General features: G+C 44.7%; 1 protein-coding gene and 2 pseudogenes across 1 annotated transcript in view; all 3 read left to right on the top strand.

Moving 5' to 3' along the window:
* Positions 1–15043, top strand: part of SYT5 (synaptotagmin 5) — a 39794-nt gene extending 24751 nt beyond the window's left edge. The window contains exons 2-9 of the mRNA XM_066630345.1: positions 5227–5385; positions 9645–9826; positions 11879–11998; positions 12344–12511; positions 12647–12814; positions 13162–13279; positions 14182–14315; positions 14834–15043. Coding sequence (XP_066486442.1) covers positions 5227–5385; positions 9645–9826; positions 11879–11998; positions 12344–12511; positions 12647–12814; positions 13162–13279; positions 14182–14315; positions 14834–15043 — 1259 coding nt within the window. The remainder of the gene's footprint in view (positions 1–5226; positions 5386–9644; positions 9827–11878; positions 11999–12343; positions 12512–12646; positions 12815–13161; positions 13280–14181; positions 14316–14833) is intronic.
* On the top strand, positions 7488–7604 carry LOC136654600 (5S ribosomal RNA; annotated as a pseudogene).
* Positions 14561–14677, top strand: LOC136655117 (5S ribosomal RNA; annotated as a pseudogene).
* Positions 15044–23095: the final 8052 nt, after the last annotated feature.

Genomic DNA, 23095 nt, shown 5'->3' with positions numbered 1-23095 from the left:
GCAGAGGAAAATAAAAAAAATCAAGTGAGAGTATTCTGAATGACTTGAGAAGGACCTTACAGCCAGCAGTGTCTAAGAGCATAAGCCCTGCTGGATCTGACCAAGTGCCCATCTACTCCAGCTTCCTGTATTTCACAGTGGCCCATCAGGTGCCTTGACGTGCAGACAACACAATATCTGTATCCTGTTGCCACTCCTTTGAATCTGGCATTCAGAGTTAGCCAATTTCTAGAGACAGGAGGTTGCATGTAACCCATGATGGACTTTTCCTCCATTAATCTGCCCTATCCCCTTTTAAAGGCATCTAGACCAGGTGTCATCACCATATCCTGTGGCAGGGAATTCCACAGATTAATTATACACACTGGGTAAAGAAATATTTTCTTTCATTGTATATTTTGCAGTGGTCTGAGTGCCACTCCTGTGTTTTCTGGGAGCCCAGTACACTAGGTTTTCTAGTTTCTCTGGGCTATATGTACAATGTGTGCCATGTTATTTTTTAAAAAAAGATCCAGATATTCTGATTTCCGCCTGAAGAATAGCTGGTTTCTAAATAATCAGTTTATGGAATGCTCTGCTGCAAAATATCCTCATGGCCATTTTTAGATGGCTTTCAAGCAGCAAATGCATCCAAGGTTTGTTGGTCGGTCTGTCTGTCTGTCTGTCTGTCTGTCTGTCTGTCTGTCTGTCTGTCTGTCTGTCTGTCTAATCTAAAGGATATTAACCATGAAAGAAATCAAATCTCCATGTTCACAAATGGAATGCCACTATGTACCAGAAGTACATATGTACCAGTATGTACTTCTGTGTGCTAGAAGGTAGCCACAGGGCTGCTGCTTATGAGCTTCTGATTGGCCAGTGTGGGGAGGAGGAGGAGGAGGTTGAACTAGATAGACCTTAAATCCAGTCCAGCAGGGCTTTTCTTCTGCTTTTATGCTGCATACATTATGAAAATTAACCAAACATTTGTGTCTTCTATTCTGCATAATTCATTCCTCTGTTGTTAATCATGGGAGGGCAAGGAGCGCTACAGGGCACTACCAGCAATGTTATTCAGCCACCTCTTCTGCTTCTGAGCTCTCAGCAACACTGTCCACATGCTTTCAAGCATATCTACACAGTCACCAGGACTAGAAACTTGTGTTTTTGTTTTTTTTAAATGAAAGCTGATATCCTCAGCAAGTTGAATTCTTTACTAAATGCCACATTTTCCACTTTCCCTCCCGAATCACAGGATCCATGAAAATACACCTGCAGGGGCATAGACTGTTTTAGAAGATCTGGAGATCTTCTGGACTCCTAGGATCCCTGAAAAAGGGAATGAGCCTGTGTGAATATTATATAGGAGGATGTTGGAAGTCAGGTCATATGGGTTCTCTGGGAACAATGGGAATGAATGACTTAAAGTAGGAAGAGCAAGATGAGTTTAGTTTGAGCTGGCTAATGATAGCTTCTCTCCTGGTACAAATAGCATCACAAAGGGCCCTAATCTGGGTTGAGTCCACAGCAGAGGCAAAGAGTTGCACCCTCCATGCTGATATCCCAGCCAGGATTGTCACACACCCCCCGCCCCCACCTTCCATGGCTGCTATTTAGAAAAAAACAAAACAAAACAAAAACACATGGCCAAACTATATGGTTAAAGTCACATTGAGTTTGGCCCTGAGCCATCAGAGCACTGTTGTGGTGTTTTGAATCCTGGGTTCAAATCCTCACTCAGCCACAAAGTTCATCAGGCAGCCTTGGGCTGGTCATTGTGTTTCAGCTTAACTCACAGTGTTGTCTGACTTCTGCAACTAAAATTGGGAAGGGAAGGATCATGGGCTCCTTGCAGGAAGAGCTGGATAAATGCATAATGAATAAATAATTACTGAAGAGTCAGTAGGATTTAATGGGATTTGAGGAAACGAGTAGTGGAAAGCCGGGAGTCTTGAGTTCAAATGCAGTTGACATAAGGTGTAACAACCAGGGCTTGTGCTATGTGATTTTTGCAGTTGTGCTTCTGGATCCCGAGGCAGTTCCGGCCTATTTGTCAGGAGATAAATGGGACTGTCTGAGCAAGAGAAACATTCTGTCACTCTGATTTGTAGAGATGATGGTCCAAGCGATGTGGATAATCCGAAACTGGTGTTCCCTTGGGCTCTCTCTTGCCTTTTGCACCCAGCTCTTTTGTTGCTGGTTAATTATTCAGAGTGGAGATCATTACCACTCTAACCACCAAAAGCAGTCTAGAGGATACTGTTTCAAGCAGTTGTAGATGGAGAGGGGAGGTATTGTGAGTTAAAGGTGGGAGTGGATGGGAACTAGGCTCATTGGTTCCCTGGAAGGAAATGGAGGCTTGCTAGGCAAAGGGAATGGGACTGATTCAAGGCTCCTGGGATCTCTGGAAGGGAATCCCATGTCTTAAAGGAGAAGGAGGGGAGAGGTTGGCTCTTTGTTTTGGGAATCATAATATAGTCAGGAAGCGGACAGGCGCCATCTCTGTCCAAGGTACTGAAATCCTGGACTGCGTCCCTGTATTACGTGCCTGCCTGCTTGCATGATTACAGGGAATTCCCCAAGGGACTACAAGGGGGGGAGGCTTCCTCCACTCTAGTCAGGCTGTTGCCATTCTGTTCATCAGTGTCAGGGGAGATGCTGTGTCCAATCAGAGGCTGCTTTCTACGTGATGAAATGAACAGCCTTGTCAGCTGTGTCTTCCTTTGGCTAGGCAAGATAGTATACAGGGGAAAGGGAAATCTATACAAAGGAGTAGCCATTGGTTTTGCATCTAGGGTGTGTTTCTGTGTGTGCGCGTGTGTGTGTGTGTGCGAGAGAGAGACAAAGCAGGAAAGGAGAATTAAGGAAATCCACTCTGCAATGTTGCCCTAGTATAATTAACAGTATTTATAGTAGTATACTCTCTTCTAGGTGAAAATCCAAGAATCTGACCTCTTGCTATCAAACAAAACAAATATGTGCAATAAAATAAAATAAAAAACTTTGCACATCCCCAAAGATCTCATGCAAAAAGCTGTTGCAGGCAAACTGGAGCCAGTCGGGTAGCAGAGCAGGTAGCCAACTGACAGTGCATATCCATTTGTTGTTTTATCCACGTACTCTCTTTACCTAAAGAACTCCCCTCCCCACCACTATGTTAATCCCCCAGATGACTGTTAAGTACAATCATCCCATCTCTGCTCTTAGCCTCCTCTTTGCTAGGCTGAAATGGCTCCATAGTCCTTTTCAGTTCATCTCATACTGAAGCTGGAGTTTCAGTCCCCATCTCTGCACTAAGATGGCAACCCAGGTTACCTGTCATACTGCTTCAGGGGCACATGGTGGAATGAAGAAGAAAAAGAAAAAAAAACCCTACATGTAAAAAGCTAGTGTGTCAGAGAGAAGACAGGGCTAGAACTCTTTTCCCTAATGTATTGTCTGTGTGCAGGGAAATCTGGGGACAGAGAATCACGGAATGAGCAGACTGAAGTAGTTCCGTCCAGACTCAGGTTCACTACCTCAGTGAGAATATGGCTGAAATTATACCCACAAATATTTTGCAGGGAATGTAGATTTGGAGTCTGACTGGGATGGCAGTCTGCAGGTAGTCTGTACCAGAGACCTACCTCCTGCATACATTCAATTAGGGGGGATTTTTTTCTCAATTGTATCAATTTTTTTCTCAATTTGAATACAGGTGTGGGGGGGCATCAACTGCATGCAGAAACATTCCTACAAGTAGAAAACTAGCCTGTCAGGAAGTAGGCTGGGCTAATTAATTAATTAATTAATTAATTATACAGTATTTATATACCGCTTTTCAACTAAAAGTTCACAAATAATAATAATAATAATAATAATAAAACTTTATTTTTATCCCGCCCTTCTCCCAAAAAGGGACCCAGGGCGACAAAGTGGTTTACAGAGAAAAATCAAATAACTAAATGGCTCCCTGTCCCAAAAGGGCTCACAATCTAAAAAGATGCAAAAGAATACCAGCAGACAGCCACCAGAACAGACACTGCTGGGATGAGATGGGCCAGTTACTCTCCCCCTGCTAAAAAAGGAGCACCCACGTGAGAAAGTGCCTCTTGCCCAATTAGCAGGGGTTGCTAGGGCTAGAATTCTTCTTCTTGCCATCTAACCTTCTATGTTTTTATGTTTTGTATGGAAGAGCAATCAACTGTACCTCTGTACCTCTGAAGTGGTACACTCCAGAAACAGGTTTGCTTCCCTTTCTCCTGCTTGAGAGAATTTGGCTAAAAGGAGGCAAGGAGAAAGTGGATGGTCTCTGGAAAGACCATATGGAATCAAGGTGTTTTTGAGGAAGCAAATAGGTCCAATTCAGATAGGCAAGCAAGTGGGGGAAGAACTGGGGCCAGAGGGGGCGGGGCCGACAGAGCTCTGCTAGACAAGGAGCCCAACAGCTCAACAAGGAGTCTCTCAAGTCTGCACGGGGAAAATAGCTGGTGCAGGCTTGAGAAGCCTAATTTTGGGGTTTGGGGCTTTTCCTGGGGAAAGCGAATGAAAGTCTCCTTCACCCAAGGAGATCTCTGGCAGCTGCCGCAGTGCTGCAGGATGCACCCAGTGTCAGCGCCGCCTTTAGGATTGGGCTGTTAAATGGTACCACCTGTACTGTCCTTCTGGTGTCAGGTAGTGAGGGGAGAAGGCATACCTATCTCTAGGGAGACTGGTGATTGGGTGCCACCTTCAAGAAAGTCATACCCCTTTTGGGCATCTGCCTCACTGCCAATGGTGCAAGAATATGTAGGAGGGCCCCCATAGAGCAATTAAATTCACAGGTAGGTTTCCAAGACCTGGCAGGATCCCATTGCCCACTGGTGACAGGGAAAAGATTGCAAGGGGGAAGGGTTAAACACTGCTGCCTCAGTACATTGCTCCAATTAAAACTATCGCACTCTCCCCAGCTTAAAGTGGGGGGAAAACAAGTGACGCGATCATGCATCACATCTGCCCATCCAACTCTTCGACTTGGTTACAGTCGGGCATAAGGATTAAGAGGATAAAGCCAAAGGCATCGTGGGAAAAGTGGGCTTTGAGGGAGGGGACTGGAAGTTGCAGAAAAAGCAAGCACCATTCCTGGAACGGAGATACATGCTACCGACTCTCCCCATTGGCCTGCCTTTTAAAACATTGGCACTCTGACCTTTAATTGTTTGAAACCAATTCAACTTGCAGCAATAATTGGAACGAGGAAACCCATGAACTTTCCATCTTGCCTGCCAGGTTCAACCATGAATGCAGCACGGCGATCAGCCAGGGTGGATTCGGAGGTGACAGAGTCCCAGTTGGAGCCCTCCCTCAATGCCACCGAGATGCCCACCAAGGAGAACGTTTTTTCCGATATGAAGGACAAGTTCATGAACAAACTGGGCAAGCTGCCAAGTAGGTAGAGGTGGGCTTTTTCCCCAATCCCTGATCTCAGAGTGGGAAATGCTGGCTGAGATGAGATCTAATCTTGCACAAAGAATGTCTAATTTATTTGAGTCGCATCAATTAGCATCTCTTGGCACTGAACTGTTCTTTTTTAATTTTAGCACAGAGAATATATTGGGCTGTGAGTATTCAGTAATTCTGCACACGTGCAAAAAAAAAAAAGCACCAAATGCACTATGGGAATCAGAACTTATTTTCTTCTGAAAATTAAAAAAAAAAAGAGTTGCTAGCCCTCATGACGCTGCTTGAAAATATGTGGGCAAGGTCCAGTGAAATATCAGAAAGAGACAGTTGAAAAACTAGTGTAGCGCAAATGCTAAGACTGAGCTGTAAATCAGGACTTCACAGAGTTCGCCTCTGCCATGAAATCACTAGGTGGCCTCAGCTCAGGCAAGTCACTCCCTTTTGGCTTCAGTTGCAATACAGCTGTAGTATGTTTACTTTTAAAAGGATCTTGTAAGGACAGCATCAAGCTAATAGCTGTGAAGCACTTTGCACAGTAGGAGAAGACTATATAAATGGAGTATGAATAGGAGTGCAAGGGCAAAGAGCTGGAAATCACTGCTTAGGCCCTGACCCCTTCTAACTGTCGAGGTTAAAAGTAGGGCAAATTCATTCATTTGGACATTTTTATCCTGCCTTTTATTCCAAAGAATGGTTCCGGATGAGGATACTTTAACTTGGACTGGAGGCTTACCCAACCAACTTCAGCCTCATCGTTTGACTTCATCGTTTCATCTAATTTGTCATGCTTCTTGCAGATTTTAGTTAGGCCCTGCTGTTGTCCTCCTGCTTTTAGTGTTTGATATGATTTTAAATTAATACATAATTTAATATGTATTTTAAATTGGTTTTTTTGGTGGTTTTTTTTTTTTTTTAAACCACCTTGAGCATTCTCTGGAATGAAAACCAAAACAAAAGAAACCCAAAACAACTGAATATATTTGCATTGTTTGGCAAAATGTAGACAGGGTTAACATAAGAGCTTAAGACCATAAGAAGAGTCCTGCTGGATCAGGCGACAGGCCCATCTAGTCCAGCTTCCTGGACCTCACAGCAGCCCACCAGATGCTTCAGGGAGCACCCAAGACAACAAGAGACCTGGATCCTGGGGCCCTTCCTTGCATCTGGCATTCTGAGGTAGCCTACTTCTAAAATCAGAAGGCTGCACATACCCATCATGGCTCGTAACCTGTGATGGCCTTTCTTCCAGAAATTTGTTCAATCCCTTTCAAAGGCATCTAGACCAGATGCCAGAAATTTGTCCAATCCCCTTTAAAGGTGTCTAGCCCAGATACCATCACCATAACCCGTGGCAAGGAGTTTCACAGACTTATTATACTCTGGATAAAGAAATATTTTCTTTTGTCTGTCCTAACTCTCACAATTTTAGTGGATGTCCCCTGGTTCTGGTGTTGTGAGAGAGGGGAAAGAACATCCCTCTATCCACTCTATCTATCCCCTGCATAATTTTGTATATCTCAGTCATGTCCCCTCTTCGGCACCTTTAGAGAGTTGGAAGTCTTCGGGTTTTTTTGTTTTTTTTTAAGAAGTTAGGTTCTCCTGGCCTACAGTTTTGAGCAGGACATAGCCATCCCCTGTGCCTGAAATCGGCAGGGTGCATCCTCCAGTCCCCCTCCCTTCTTAACCTGTGGAGGTCACTGTAACAGTCCAGATCTGCATCTCTTTCTCCACTTAATCAATGGAGCTCTGTGAGGTGTCTAATTCACAAAGAGATTTTTCAGATGTAAAGAAAGCTGGGGGTCGGATATAAAGGTGATGGAGGAGGAGTGGCCTTGCTTTTGTTTTCTTTTCTTCAAATGTGCATCATGCAACCAAAGGGTTTGGAAGGCTCAAAGATGGACATAAGGAAGTGATACATTTGTGAAAGGGCACAAGGGTACAGAATAGCTGTGATGACCAGCAGCATAATACCATTTTATGGCCAATTAAATAGCAAGAAAGATTCTGATTTAACTGAAATCCTTCAGGCTGAATGTTCAGCCCCCCAATGCAGAGAAGGGACAGGAGGAATATTGCTTGGCCTGATGAGCAGCAACTATTGCCCTGCACATGCCTGATCTTGGCTGATCTCGGAAGTTAAGCAGGGTCAGGCCTGGTTAGTACTCGGATGGGAGACCGCCTGGGAATACCTGGTGCTGTAGGCTTATACCATAGTCTTTCGAGACTGAAGGTTGCCAACCAGTGGATGAGAAAAAGCTTCATTCTGCACTTTGTGATACACTTCAGAAGGAATGGAGGAGGTGAAATGCAGTTGTGTGGTGCAAACTATGTTTTACTTGGAAGGAAGTCCTGTTGAGTTTAATGGGAGAAGCTTGGGAACCCCATTATGCCAGTATATGGTCATGGCAGATTCCAAGATACATAATCAGGAGGAACTTGCATCAAATTCTCTACTGTTCAGAATGGGGTAGTTGAATTATAGGACTGCTCCCTTACATCTAACACAGTGGTTCTCAGACTTTTAGTACCAGGACCCACTTTTTAGAATGAGAATGTGTCAAGACCCACTGGAAGTGATGTCATGACTGGAAGTGGCATCATCAAGCAGGAAGAGTTTTGACAATCCTAGGCTGCAATTTTACCCACACTTACCCAGGAGTAAGTCCCCTTTACTATCATTGTTAAAAGCATATATATAGTAATCTGTTGAAAGTACAGATCTGTAACATTTCCCCTAAAGCAGTCACATACCATGGTAGCATCAAGTCTAATATATTAAAAATGAAATATTTAAATGAATGGGACCCACCTAAAATTGACTCACGACCCACCTAGTGGGTCTCAACCCACAATTTGAGAAACACTGCTCTAAAAAGTCAGTTCAGAATTGCAGTCTTAAGACTAGGTACATGCATGCTAGGTACAAAAAAAAATTCTCAAATTGTACCAAAGGATGTTGGGACCAAAGAACGGACACTGTCTGAAAAGATAAAATGCCAGCAGCAATTTGGATTTGTTTCTAGCATTCAAGCAGAATGCATGACTGCCTTGCAGAGCAAGAAAAGGATCTAATGAAAATCACAGTTGGCCTCATTGAGCAAAGCTGGAAGTTAATTTTGGCTGATGCTCTCAGGATAAAGTCCATAGAAGCCAAATTGGGCAGCTACCTATTGACTGGGGAGGGCGCTGTTCCCAAAGGCAGTGCCCCATCAGTGCATGATCAGCTATGCAAATAAATCCAGAGTTCTTATGTTAAAGCAGGGTTGTCCAAAGTTTTTGGCAGGAGGGCCACATCAGCTCTCTGACACTATGTCGGGGCTGGGGATAAAAAGAATTAATTTACATTTAAAATTTGAATAAATGTACATAAGTTTACGTAAGTGAATATATTAAAGATGAACTTATATGAATGAATGAAGGTCTTGCAATAGCTCAGGCTGGCCTTTTCTTTGCCTCTGCTACTGCATCACAGACATGAAAAAGCAAACAGTGGAAGGAGCCCTCATCCCACAGCTCTTGCGAGAGGTCAAACAGTCGCCCTCACACTGAGAGCAGTTGCATCGGGCCAGTGTGGGCTCCAACAAATCTCCAGAGGGCCAGAGGCTCATTGGAGACTGGGGGTTCCCTGAGGGTCACATTGAGAGGCCTCAAGGGCCGCAAGTGGCCCCAGGGCCGGGGTTTGGGCACCCCTGTGTTAAAGAAAGAGCATGGTTACCAGAACCAACTGGTGCAGTTTGTTTTTATAGATAGTACAGGAAAAAGCAGATTACACAGCCAATTTCCATGCCTGCATCGCCTCTCTGGGCATGGGTGACTAGGCCCCTTCTTCTGCTCAGTGAATCTGCCCCCACCCAGTGAGATCCTGTCTCCATTGATCCTCAGAATCGGCATTCTAGATGGCGCATCTCCCCATAGCCATCCTACTCTACAAATAGCTGTCTAAGATCTAAGAAATGATTTCTACGTGCACCCGAGAGGTGACTGCAGGACATTCAAATCTCAGCTCCCCCAGTAACTCACTGGGTGTGCAACTCTCTCATCCTGAACCTCGACCCTTGAGGCAGGGGGATAATGATACCCAACTACCTTGCAAGGCTGTTGTAAGGATCCCTGAGCTAGCAGGTGTGATTTGAGCACCTAAAGAAAAGACTATATAAATGCAAAGCATGATTGTAATAAACTGTTGTTCCACCCCAGAATCAGCCGCATCCCCCTCAACTGCTGTCTGTTCTACCCTGCTTCAGTACCGCCTTGGGCTCTGGCCACCATTCTCATTGTCGCCGGCCTCTTGCTGCTCTGCTGCTGCTTCTGCGCCTGTAAGAAATGCTGCGGCAAGAAGAAGAAGGGGAAGAAAGGCAAAGACAAGGTGAAGGCCCAAATCAATATGAAGGAAGTGAAGGAGCTGGGCAAGAGTTACATTGACAAGGTGAGTGGCTGCCGCTTTCCCTAGCAGCACAGGGCGAGGAGGAGGAGGTCTTCTGCGGCTCAGTGGTGAAGCACCTGCTTTGCATGCAGAGGGTTCAGTCCCCGGCATTGCTGGGAAAGAGCCTGTGTGTCGCTGCAACTCTCTATGATGCAGCTTCATATGTAGAGTGGCAGTACGTAAGAACATAAGAACAGCCCCACTGGATCAGGCCATAGGCCCATCTAGTCCAGCTTCCTGTACCTCACAGCGGCCCACCAAATGCCCCAGGGAGCACACCAGATAACAAGAGACCTGCATCCCGGTGCCCTCCCTTGCGCTGGCATTCTGACATAGCCCATTTCATTCTGGCAGAAGAAACCAGCGGAGCCAAAAAAGACATAGCCCTGAAGATCTGGGAAATGGTCTGCTGATTTGAGCAATGTTGCTCAGGGAAGGGATGCTTTAACCCTTCCCTCCCCTGGCTGCTGTCCTAACCTACATCATCTCCTCCCAAAACTGTCTTTTTTTTCCGCAGCAGAGTTACTAAGAGCTGTGGAGGTGACTGGGAAAACCCACTTTTCACAAAGCTGATCAGATTGCTGTAATGGGAGTTTAGAGACATTAATGGTGCAAGAGAGGCTTATCATTGGTTGTTAGTCACAATGATTATGTGGAACTTCCATGTTCAGAAGCAGTGTACCTCCGAATACCTGTTGCAGAGAGGCAACAGAAGGGGAGGACTCTTGTTTTTATGTGTTATGTAATTCCACAACAACCAGGAGATCCAATCACAGAACTTTTGCCTCATGCCTGTCTGTGGCCAATGCAGGAAACCATGAAAGTGTCTGGAGTGATGTTTGCATGACTGCAAGGTGATATGAGACTTTTAGCAGGCACTGTCTGTGACGTGTGGAAGACTAAGTCACAGTAGCATTGAAAAACTGGATGGCTAAGGGATGCCTAGGGGAATACCAGTTCGGACATTTTGCTCTCTCTAGCTTGGGGGGCTGGAAAAGCTGAGTTGTTCGGAGCTGTGATGAGCTGAATCAGCTCTGCGTCTAATCTTCTTTAGTCCCTGAGACAGCTGGCCTGTGACTTTGGGATACTCACCTTGGCGGTGGGCTGGATCCCAGAAAGGCAGTTCCATAGAAGAGGGACAGGGTAGGAAGGAGTTAAGCAATGTATTCCCAGGTTCCAGGTATGGGAATTTGGAGACTGAGGGAAGGGAAACAAGTGCACACATGTATTTATGTGAAAGAAAGGGGAAACACATGAAGGCTATACATATGAAAACATGTGCGTGCCTGGACAGTGGTTGTTCCAAATATCTGTTGTCTGACTTAGGGCCAAATCCTATCCAACTTTCCAACACTGGTGTAGCTGTGCCAGTTGGGTGTGTGCTGCATCCTGTGGTGGAAGGGTAGTTATGGGGGCCTCCACATTTGCTCCCTTGCCTTGGCGCTGCTTTGCAGCTACACCAGCGCTGGAACGTTGGATAGGATTGGGCCCACATGTCAGTTCTAGTGAAACAAACAGGGAAGCTTCAAGTTGGGGAGATTTGGATTCTGGAATAGGGCACTACTAGGCTGAATAACTGTGTCCACCCATCAGGATGGTGTAGTGGTTTGGCAGATGGATTTAAATCTGGAAGAGCCAGGTTCAAATCCCCACATGAAGCTTCCTGGCTGACCGTGGACCAGTCACTATCTCAACACCTACCTCACAGGGTTGTTGTGAGGGGAGGAACTATGTACACCACCCTAAGATCCTTGGAGGAAGGGTGGTATAAAATATGAAAGAAACCCTGTTCAATATCTACTTTTATACATCATTACAAAGTGCCATTTGTGTACAAAGTGTACACAAGTGTACATATTGTAAGTCTCTAGCATGCTCACTTCCAAAGGAACCACCACTCAGAAAGAAAAGAAAGCACCAAACAGCATATGAGCACATTTTAAATTGTGGGCAAGCACGTTGGGGGCAGGGAGAGAGCAGTATGTTGCATCACACTTGCCTATGTTGTCTTTGATCTTAATCCCTCCCCACTGGTTGATCTGTCCTCCTTTCTAGGTCCAGCCTGAAGTCGAGGATTTGGATCCTTCTCTTCTCCAGGAGCCCAAGGAGGAAAAACCCCAGGAGAAGCTGGGAAAGCTCCAGTACTCACTGGATTATGACTTCCAGAGCACCCAGGTGGGGGTGATGAATGCTCCCCCATCCCAACTGGACCTGACAGGCCTCCCTCTTCTCAGCTGTTACCCTGCACTGCCTTCCTAGAAAAACTAAGAGTCCTGCCTCCCTGCCTGCTGTGTGTGAGGGGGGAGTGGTTGAAAACATTGTCATAGGTCAGGAAGGGAATGAGAAAGCTCAGGGACAAGGTAAAAGATTTGCATGCAGAAGCTCTAAGGTTCTGTCTTCATCGTGAAGGAACCAGCTGGCAAACAGATTGTAGATAATGGCTGTATGAGCCAATAGGCTGACTCAGTAAAATGTTGTGGCTTGATATGTTCAAATGTTTTTCTCGAAATCTTTCCCCAGTTGGTGGTGGGCATTTTACAAGCTGCTGATCTCCCAGCGTTGGACATTGGGGGCACCTCTGACCCCTATGTTAAAGTCTTCCTGCTACCAGAGAAGAAGAAAAAATTTGAAACCAAAGTCCATCGCAAGACCCTCAACCCTACATTCAATGAGTCGTTCACCTTTAAGGTCAGTTCCCCATCTGCCCCCTCTTCAATCTTGGTTTTATCCCCTGTGGGTGCCCCTCCATCTCACACCTGTATTTTCAACTGAACCACACCTGTACTCCCAGCTGAATGAACCCTATGCTGTGCTTGAACTTAGGTTCCTTACTCAGAACTGGGTGGTAAGACCCTCGTCATGGCCGTCTACGACTTTGACCGCTTCTCCAAACACGATGCCATTGGTGAGATCCGTATCCCCATGAACACTATAGATCTGGCGCATGTGATTGAGGAGTGGAGGGACCTGCAGTCTGCAGAAAAGGAAGAGGTGGGGACCAGTGATGAATCCTTTTTCATAGCCATGGCATGTCATTGGAGAAACCGTATCTGATGTTCTGCATAGGGCCTTTTCTATGTTACTTTTGTTGTTTAGAAGACCTCTTTAAAAGCAGGCAGGTGGGACAATGTTGGAATGACCAACTCACATGGATGGGGGGTGGACGGTCACGTGGGCACTGACCACAGAATCGGCACCCTGCTGGAATGTGTCTGCCAGTTCTGTGGAAAAGAGGGCACAGCAGGGCTGTATCACATGTTCTGTCTCTGCATGCAGTGCTCAGCTTCTGATGCCTCCATCTCAGCTCTGAGTTGGCCTTGTTTTTTCTCCTCCTACAGCATGAGAAGCTGGGTGACATTTGCTTTTCACTCCGATATGTTCCGACGGCAGGGAAACTGACTGTCATTGTGCTAGAAGCCAAAAACCTCAAAAAGATGGACGTAGGGGGCCTGTCGGGTAAGAATTCGCTTTCGTGTTGAAGAGAGAGAAACCATTTGGAAAATTGGGCCTATAAGCTCTCTTCTGGCATTCTAGTCCCCTGGAACCATTTTTTCTAGGCCTCTGGAACCTTTTCAACCAGAAAAGGTCATCTGCATTGCCCCATAGCCTACCTCCTCTTGCTCAGCTTCCTACAGGTTCTTCAATAATCATGGTTTTAAAAAAAGAGCAAATGAAGCAGTCCCTTTTGTGCAGACTGTATTCAAAATACAGTATGCAGACAGCAACTGTTACCCTGCACATGCCCGATTTTGTGTGATCTTGGAAGCTAAGCAGGGTCAGGCCTGGTTAGTACTTGGATGGGAGATTGCTTGGGAATACCGGGTGCTGTAGGCTTATACCATAGTCTTTTGAGACTGAAGGTTGCCAACCAGTCTTTTCAGAGACACAGAATGCTTCATCAGGTAACCCAGTTAAAATAAAATAATGTAATAATGCTGGCGTTCACCATCTTGTCGGCTGGCAGGGAAAAAGTCAATTTTGTTAGGAGAGTTAGGAGGGTGGTTCTTTATTTTAAATACATTTTAAAAGTTATACTTATTGTAAACTTTTAATTGATTTACTTGTTTGATTGATTGATTTGATTTTGTTGCATTGGGCGTGCTAAAAATGTTCCTACTTGATTATGTCACTTCAGCCATGATATTGCTTACAGATGTATGGCATCACTTTCAGTGGGTCCCAATAGATTGTCATTCTAAAAAAGTGGGTCCCAGTGCTAAAATGTTTGAGAACCACTGCCTTAAGCATATCTTTAAAATGACAGTTAAAGCAAGGGAGTTGGGAACATGGAGCGATGATAATTCATTCATATAATACAATATGCCTGATTTTAATCTCTTTCTTTCTCTCCACTCCAGACCCCTATGTTAAAATTCATCTCATGCAGGGAGGAAAGCGGATCAAGAAAAAGAAGACAACCATAAAGAAAAACACACTAAATCCCTACTACAATGAATCCTTCAGTTTTGAGGTGCCATTTGAACAAATTCAGGTAAGATTGTCAACCCTACATTTAATACACCCTACACTAGCAGTTCTCAAACTCTCAGGGAGGGTGTGGTGGGCAAGAAGAGGTGTGGAATCTTTTCCACATCTATCACTATTCTCCACCCCCCCACCCCCGGCCAAGCATTTTTCCCAACAATGGAACCCAAGCTGGAGGAAAGGCAGCTGGGGAAAAAATTTGAAGGGAAAAAGAAGTAGGGAAAGAGTTAAATCCATGCACCCTACCTGTTGTCTAGCAACTGTTACCCTGCACATGCCCAATCTTGTCTGATCTTGGAAGCTAAGCAGGGTCAGGCCTGGTTAGTACTTGGATGGGAGACCACCAGGGAATACCAGGTGCTGTAGGCTTATACCATAGTCTTTCGAGACCACCTGTTGTCTGTCTGTTGCCCACCACCACCACCACAACTGCTTTACAACTGCTCAGCTCTAACAGGACACCTCTATGATTATAAAATTTGGGATTCTAATTTGCTCACCGTGTGGTCTCCTTTCCCCTTACAGAAGGTCCAAGTTGTCCTGACGGTTCTGGATTACGACAAACTGGGCAAGAATGAAGCCATTGGGAAGATTTTTGTTGGGTGCAATGCCACAGGGGCTGAGCTGCGTCATTGGTCTGACATGCTGGCCAATCCTCGGAGACCAATTGCCCAGTGGCATACCCTGCAACCTGAAGAAGAGGTGGATGCAACTGTTGGCTTAAAGACCTCTTGATGCCCCTTACCTGTTGGCCGAACTATCCGGCAACAGTTACATCTCCCATCCAAAGTGGATGGGAGTGTGTGGGTGAGGCACCCCTGAAAATGCGTGTGTGAGGGGGAAGTCGCCTGTGAGCCTATCCCTTCTCTCACAGCCATTTCCTGTTTGAAAAAAATCTCCAAGAGAAAAAAATCCTGTTTTTTATCCACTGTGTGAAAAACAAAGGAAGCTTAAGACAGATGAGAGATTTACTATAGGTTTACTATGAGGCTTACAATACAACTTGTGTAGCTGTGTATTTGAAAACTGAACCTTATGTGCAAAGAGGTTTACATTTTGTCAGAGAGAAAAAACCTTTAAATTATTAGCAGATCACCACAACACATTTGAAAAATGGGCCTCAGGTAAACCTATGGTTCATCTTTTTTTACCTTGGGTTATTATACTAAAGGTTTGCTATATGTTTCTTTAAAAGAACACTGTTTCATATACCTTTTGGATATTGTACTATGGTGCCATGTTTGAAAACTAGACCTCATGTGTAAATCTATTGTCAACTAGGTTGACAAATATGTTTACAATAGATTTACTAAAGAGTTGCAACAAATTGTGTTTTCTGATGACATTAACTATCCAACTTTGGACATTGTATTATTACAGTGATTTAGGCCCAAATCCTAACCAACATTCCAACACTGACATAGCTATGCTAGTGGGATGTGGGCTACATCCTGCAGTTGGGTGGCACTAATGGAGGTCTCCTCAAAGTAAGGGAATGCTTGTTCCCTTATCTCAGAGCTGCATTGCCCTTATGTTGGTGCTGGAATGTGGCTTAAGATTGCGCCCTTAGACAGCTAGGCTTTAGGTGAAAATATGCCAGAAATCTTTTAAAACATAGTTTTCAGATAGTTTTTCTACAACTTGATAATGGCTTTGCATACATTATGGTTAAAATACCTTTACATTTTTGGGTTACAATTTTGGGTTACAATATTTACAATTCGGGCCTCCTTCATAATTTAAATTGTCTGCCTAAATAGGTGTATATGATGAAAACATTACAAAATTATATTGTGTGTAAGTCTCATATATAGAACCCCTGTAACGTAGATGTAATATATCCCAATGATTTTGTTACAAAATGTTTATATAATCATCTGACATTTAAAACCAACCCTCATATGCAAAACTGGTCTATGTTTAGCATATCCTTGCAAGAGGGTTGTTGTTTGTTTCTGAATTACAACAGATGTATGGATTTTGCTGTTAACACATAGTAGTTTTAAGTGTCAGCCAATATATTACGACGTTCATATACAGTCTGTCCTATTTTCCTTCAACTTAATTTGGGGCAGTACAACAGTTCAGACATAATCATTGATCAGTTTCACAGCACAGGTAACACATACTTTACAACATAATTACTAAACGTTTGATATTGGCATTATAGAAAATTTGTTATCAGCTTTAGGTGAACTTATAGCAGATTAACTACAGGTTTACTAACAACTTTTATCCAATGTGAGAATACGTTAAAATACGTTTACATTTTTGCTACAAGCTTTTAAGACTGGTTTATGAGACAATGGCAACGAGTTTACTATTTGTTAGCCACCAGTTTGATGCTTTTTTATAATGAAAAGAACATTTATCAAGATGTTGACCTACAAAATTGACAGCTGGCTTACAGTGGTTCAGGCTGAAACATGTTTACAACACCTTTGCTATGTCAACGTTTCTAGGATTGCAAGCTGTTTTCAGCAAAGTGGAAATTAAGGTGAAGTGTGAATTCTAAAAGTCAACCATTTGGGCTTGTAATCTGACCAGATATCTGTGTGTTAAAATTTCAGAGGTCATATTTGAAACCCCAATCTATTTATTTATTTACTAAACTTCTACCCCGCTTTATCCCCCTCCAGGGTTTTTGAGTGCAAATTTCTACATTTGTTGTCATGGCATGTGGATGCGTGTGGATGCGTGTGAATGCATGTATACATGTGTGCTTGAGTGTATGTGGGCATGTGCATGCATGCATAAAGGGGGGAAAATCCAAATTTTATGCCAACATCTTTCATCAAAGTCCAAGTTAGCCCATAAGAAAGCAAACCCTTAAAAAGTATGTCATCTTTCACATTTTCAAATCAGAACTTTAGATATTGATATGGGTGGGAGGGAGAAATCCTGATTTTTCATCTTTTGAGAAAACACAATTTCTGGGTTGGTTTACAATACTTTAACCACAGATTTTGCATCTAACTTGCATTTGAGGTCCACCTAAGTAAGTGTTAAACTTAAGGCTTTGCTTCAGTGAGGCTTTGCACACCTCGCTCAGAGATAAGTGCGCCTCACATGGTGGAAATAATTCTAAATTTCCTGTCAATGGTGATTTGCAGCTGAGGTTCGGTTTTCAAAAGAAGGCACCACCCAAATTCACAAGAGGATAACAATCATTTTAATTGGCAGCCTCTCCTATTAACATCCCTTTTGCTGACAGTGACACCGGCAAGAACGCTAAAGGGAGAACATTATTTATTTCTCAGGGCATTTATAGTCCCTCTCTATATCCCTTATGAAATGATACTTCAATAGTCGCCCCTGTCTGTTTAATTTTTAATTTTTTTTTTGACAGAGGCGAGATGACTCATGTCAGCTTCTAGGTTTTGGCCACTGCAGAACCTGCTCTTGTTAGTCAAAGTCAATGGACCTCAATTTATTCATCTCCTTGAAAGGCAAATCAGTATTATAGTTTCCTTTTGAACTTTAAAATAAGGGCAACTGAAGTAAAAAGAAACAGGCACAAGCTCTTTGTCACTTCCTGCTATAGAAGCAGATATTTTTAAAGAGCTTTGGGGCAGAGAGATATAGTGCTGATGCTGATCTCCTGTCCTATAGCTGTGAAGGTCTATTGGGCAACCATACTATCTTCTTCTATGCACTGTAGAGTGCTGTTCATTTCCACTTCAGGCTATAATCCCTGTTTTTGCAGGCCCGATGCCCAAGTAATGCTTAGTTTATTCCAAATAGGACAGTCACACCGTCAGATCATCTGAAGCCTAAACACATTGGAATTTAAATGGGAATATAACTCATAGGAAGGGCAGCTGGGTTTTAGGGCCTTGAAGCAGAAGCGACTTACAACTAGGATTCTCAGGCTTCAACCCTGTCAACACTTTCCTGGGAGCAAGACCCATGGACTGTAATGACACTTACTTTTGAGTAGACATGTGTAGGATTGGGCTCTAAGTTTCCCTTTTGGCCTTCAGCAGGATTTAGGACATAGCGATGAGAGTAATGAGGGGGAGACTCCCCATCCAAAGCTGAGTAAGAAACTTGGGTATATTTTGCCCCCAAATGAGGGAAAACTCTCTCACACAATTAAACATGCAAGGTCCTCAAAAAGGAGGCCATCATAAAGTATTGTGGCCTCAGGCCCTGTATATAAACGGATTACATTCATTTCATCCAAGACCCTTATCAAGAGACAAACATCTAAAACTGGTTTTGGAAACTGAAGTTCTTTCCCTTTGTAGCAGAACTACCAATCCAGTCAGTTTGGTAAACTAGTGGATTTTTTTTTGTTTTTTTTACTAATAGCTTCTTTTGGAGATGCAGAAATCAATCCCCTTCCATGCTGTGGAGAAGGTGTTAAAAATGAAACCAAAAAGGAAACCAACAAACAGGCAACATGAAGGTTGAGTGCCCAAAGCAACAGTTATTGCTAGTGTGTCTTTGTAGTTGCAGTGTTGGTAGAATTGCACATCCATCTCCACACCCCTTCAATTTAGAATATTCTCTGCTCTGCTGAATCCCTCAAATTCACTGTAAATCCACCCCTTTCCCCAAACCATTTTTCCAGTTGCTAGTGTTAGAGAGTTTAAAAATGGGAGTTGCTGTGAGCCATGAGGAGATACAGTTTAATACACCCCATCAGCAATTGCTCCTTTCAGTTAGCTGAAATGCCACCTTACTTTCCTTTCCTTGCAGCCCTTGGTACTAACTAAGTTGGCATCTCGCAGCACTTCCATCATTCACTGACCCTAGCGAATAAATTAACCTTTCCTCAACTCTCATCCCCTGCAACCATTCATCCTACACCTTTTGGCATCAGCAAGCATGTAGATGCCAAGGTCCACATCTACCATTGAAAATAGGCCACTGCTAAGTTTTGAGGCATTGTGTAAACGTAATGACCGAAGGAATTGTGTACGTTAAGTGCAGAAGGCTTTGTAACTTTGGTGCGTGTTGTTTCTAACCCCTTCAATATTCTGAACCACCCTTTTTAGCGGTGCTGTCCTTTCAAAACCGCCTCCGCTCCCCTTTTGAAACCAGTTTTAATATTGATGTATTTGACCAAGCGGTACTCTTGTCTGTTAATAAATAAGAGATCTCTATATTTCAAATGTGTTGCTTCTCATTGTCTGATTGGGGCCATGGTGGTTGGTGAGGTAGTGTGCTTAACCGAGGACATGCAAATCTTGCCATGGAATAATTTGTGAGATAGCGTTGCTTTACTACATTGCCTTTACTAGTGATATCCTCATAGGTGAATCAGGTGTCTCTGTGCGCTAATGTCCAACGACATTATTACTCGCTATATTACATTATAATGTCTATTTCTTGAGTTAACACTTACGTGAAAGTCAGAAGTTTGAAGTCAAGGAAAGATGGTCATTGCCCATTTGAATGTATTGTTTTATTGAAATTGCTCTTTGCTTGAACATAAATTAGCCATTTTTTATTTTAAAAAAGCCTAGATCCTGTTTAAAAAACAGCGTAGATCTAGAGCCTATAAAGGGCAAGGAAGCTTCTTTCCTTAAATGGAAGTCTTACCTGAATGAGAATAAAAAGGAACATAAACAGTGGCAAAATAAATGTAAGAAGGTGATCCAGGAGGCCAAGAGAGACTATGAGGAACACATGGCCAACAACATTAAGGGGAATAATAAATGCTTCTTCATGTATGTTAAAAGCAGGAAACCTGTCAGAGAAGCAGTTGGCCCTCTCGATGGAGAGGGAGGGAAAGGGCAGAACAAGCCTTGCTGAGGGAGAATCAGCATGGCTTCTGTAAAGGTAAGTCTTGTCTCACGAACCTTTTAGAATTCTTTGAAAAGGTCAACAGTTATGTGGATGCAGGAGAACCCATGGACATTATACATCTGGACTTTCAGAAGGCGTTCGACACAGTCCCTCACCAAAGGCTACTGAAAAAACTCCACAGTCAGGGAATTAGAGGGCAGGTCCTCTCATGGATTGGGACCTGGTTGAAGACCAGGAAACAGAGAGTGGGTGTCAATGGGCAATTTTCACAATGGAGAGAGGTGAAAAGCGGTGTACCCAAGGATCTGTCCTGGGACCGGTGCTCTTCAACCTCTTCATAAATGACCTGGAGGCAAGGGTGAGCAGTGAGGTGGCAAAGTTTGCAGACGACACCAAACTTTTCCGAGTGGTGAAGACTAGAAGTGATTGTGAGGAGCTCCAGAAGGATCTCTCCAAGCTGGGAGACTGGGCAGCAAAATGGCAGATGCGTTTCAATGTAAATAAGTGTAAAGTCATGCACATTGGGGAAAGAATCAAAACTTCACATATAGGCTAATGGGTTCTGAGCTGTCTGTGACAGATCAGGAGAGAGATCTTGGGATGGTGGTGGACAGCTCAATGAAAGTGTCGACCCAATGTGCGGAGGCAGTGAAGAAGGCCAATTCTATGCTTGGGATCATTAGAAAAGGTATTGAGAACAAAACGGCTAATATTATAATGCCGATGTACAAATCGATGGTGAAGCCACACCTGTAGTATTGTGTCCAGTTCTGGCCACCACATCTCAAAAAGGACATCTCAAAAAGGACAAAGGAATGGGAAAGGTGCAAAAGAGAGTGACTAAGATGATTACTGGGCTGGGGTACCTTCCTTATGAGGAAAGGCTACAGAATTTGGGCCTCTTCAGTCTAGCAGTAGTAGAGATACTGTATGCGATCTAACGAAGTTGGATTGCCGACCAATAGAGGTGGGGTGGAGGAAGGAATCACCAGTCTACTCCTGTGCCTAGCAGAAATCAGCAGAGGAAGCTTTTCTCAACAAAGCAGGCTGCTAATTCTCACCTACTCATGTATCTACTCATCTACTCATCTACTACTACTACTAAGCTGCATCTACTATCTACTACTACTCATCTACTCATCTACTCACCTACTCAAGGAAGCAGGCTGCTAATTCTCACCTACTCACTTGATTTCCCTGCAAATCAAGCTGCTGTGAAAGGTACACACAGCATAGTTGGTTGACCCTAGCCAATGGGCAACCCAAGTTGGAACAAATCATGGGATGGAGGACAATGTGCTAGAAACAGGGCCTTCTCGGTGGTGGCTCCTCACTTGTGGGATTTCCCCTCTCTGCATGTAATTGCTGACTGAAGAGGCTGGCACCTTTCTTTAACCCATATCTGCCCAGCCCATAGGTGTGCACATTTGATCCCTGTTGCATATATGCCACATTGGGCAGAAATGGCTTGAATGAATGTACATAATGTATGAATGTAAGTAACTGAGCGTGAATCATCAGGGACTGATCAGCCTGACTAATTGTTTTAAAGGTCTTCTGTTTTAATGTTTTACTAGTGCTGTTTTAATATTTTTATCTTGTATTTGTTTTTATTGTTGTGAGCCACCACTTTGGGTGCCCCAATGTGTGGTAGAAAGGCAGGGGGAAAAATTCTACAAATAAACAAACAAACAAACAAATGCATGGATGTATGGGTGCATGGATGGATAGGTGCATGCATAGGTGGGTGGTGGACAGATGGATGGATGGGTGCATGGATGCATGCATGGGTGTGTGTGTGCATGGATGTATGCTTGGATGCATGCGTGGGTGGGTGAATGCATGGGTGGGTGCATAGATGCATGGTTGCGTGCATGGATGCACACATGCATGGAAGGCTTCTCTTAGGCTGCAATCCTATCCATGCTTTCCTGGGAGTAAGTCCCATTGGCTAAATGGGATGCCCTTCTGAGAGGCATGCCTAGGCTTGGGTTCTTGGAAGGCTGCTTGCAAGCGGAGTCCAGGGGACTGGGAGCCAGGCTTGCCCCGTTTCAAAGGAAGCGCCCTGGGCGGGGGGAGTCAGGAAAACCCAGGCCTGGCTTCGCGCCCGCGTCCCTACAGGCCCCGTTGCTATAGAGACGGAGCCGCAGGCAGCCGGGCCCTCCCCACCTCCTCTCCTCCCCAGTGTCTTGATTGGCTGAGAGAACAGCCCGCTGCACGACCGATTGGACAAGGGTGCTGCTTGTCAGGTGAGGGGAAGGAGGCGGGATTTTTCGAGGGTAGGGAAGAGGGTGGTGGGGACGGGACGGTGGGAGAGGGGAGGATGGTTGCAGTTCTGGAAGCACAGCGGGGGGGGCAGAGGGAGGGGCTGAACTAGGGAGAGAGTGGGGTGAATTCACTCTGGGTGAAGCCAGGGAGGGGAGGGGCTGTTGTGTGTGGGGGGAGGGGCTGGTGTGGGGGTGTGGGGGGCTGCTGTGGGCCAGGGAGGGGAAGAGAAGGGGGTGCTCTGTGTGTGAACAGGTCAGAGGGTGGGGTCTTCTTCAGTGTTCAGTGAGGACAGTGACAGATGCAGAGGTGGGGGGGAGGTCTGCATCCAGAGCAGCCTTTCTCAACCAGTGGGACGGGGACCACCAGTGTTACTTGAGGTGGTGTCTGGTGGTTCAGGACACCTGGACACCTACCGCCCAGCAGCGAGACCAGGAATGCAACACAACAGACAGCGGTGGGGGACTCGGCCCGCCCAGCAGAGCTCCAGAGCATGTGTTTCCATGCTCATAAAAAAAAACCCCATCCACCCTGAGCCTCTTTCTGCTGTTTGTCACATTGCATCTGGCCTCCCGACCCAGAGGTAGCTGGTGATGATGTCACCACCAGTTGCTTTCGGTGGTACTTCGAATAGGTGGACTGTGTGAAGTGGTGCGGCAGAGGACAAATGTTGAGAAACCCTGATCCAGAGTAAGTTCAGTGGCAGAGAGCAGGGGTTCAGGAGTGTTCAGGAGTGGGCCATGTTCAGGAGTGGGCCATGGTAGA

The sequence above is a fragment of the Tiliqua scincoides genome, chromosome 5 (assembly GCF_035046505.1).
Source record: "Tiliqua scincoides isolate rTilSci1 chromosome 5, rTilSci1.hap2, whole genome shotgun sequence".
Lineage (NCBI taxonomy): Eukaryota > Metazoa > Chordata > Lepidosauria > Squamata > Scincidae > Tiliqua > Tiliqua scincoides.
This window is presented reverse-complemented; position numbering and strand designations above follow the sequence as displayed.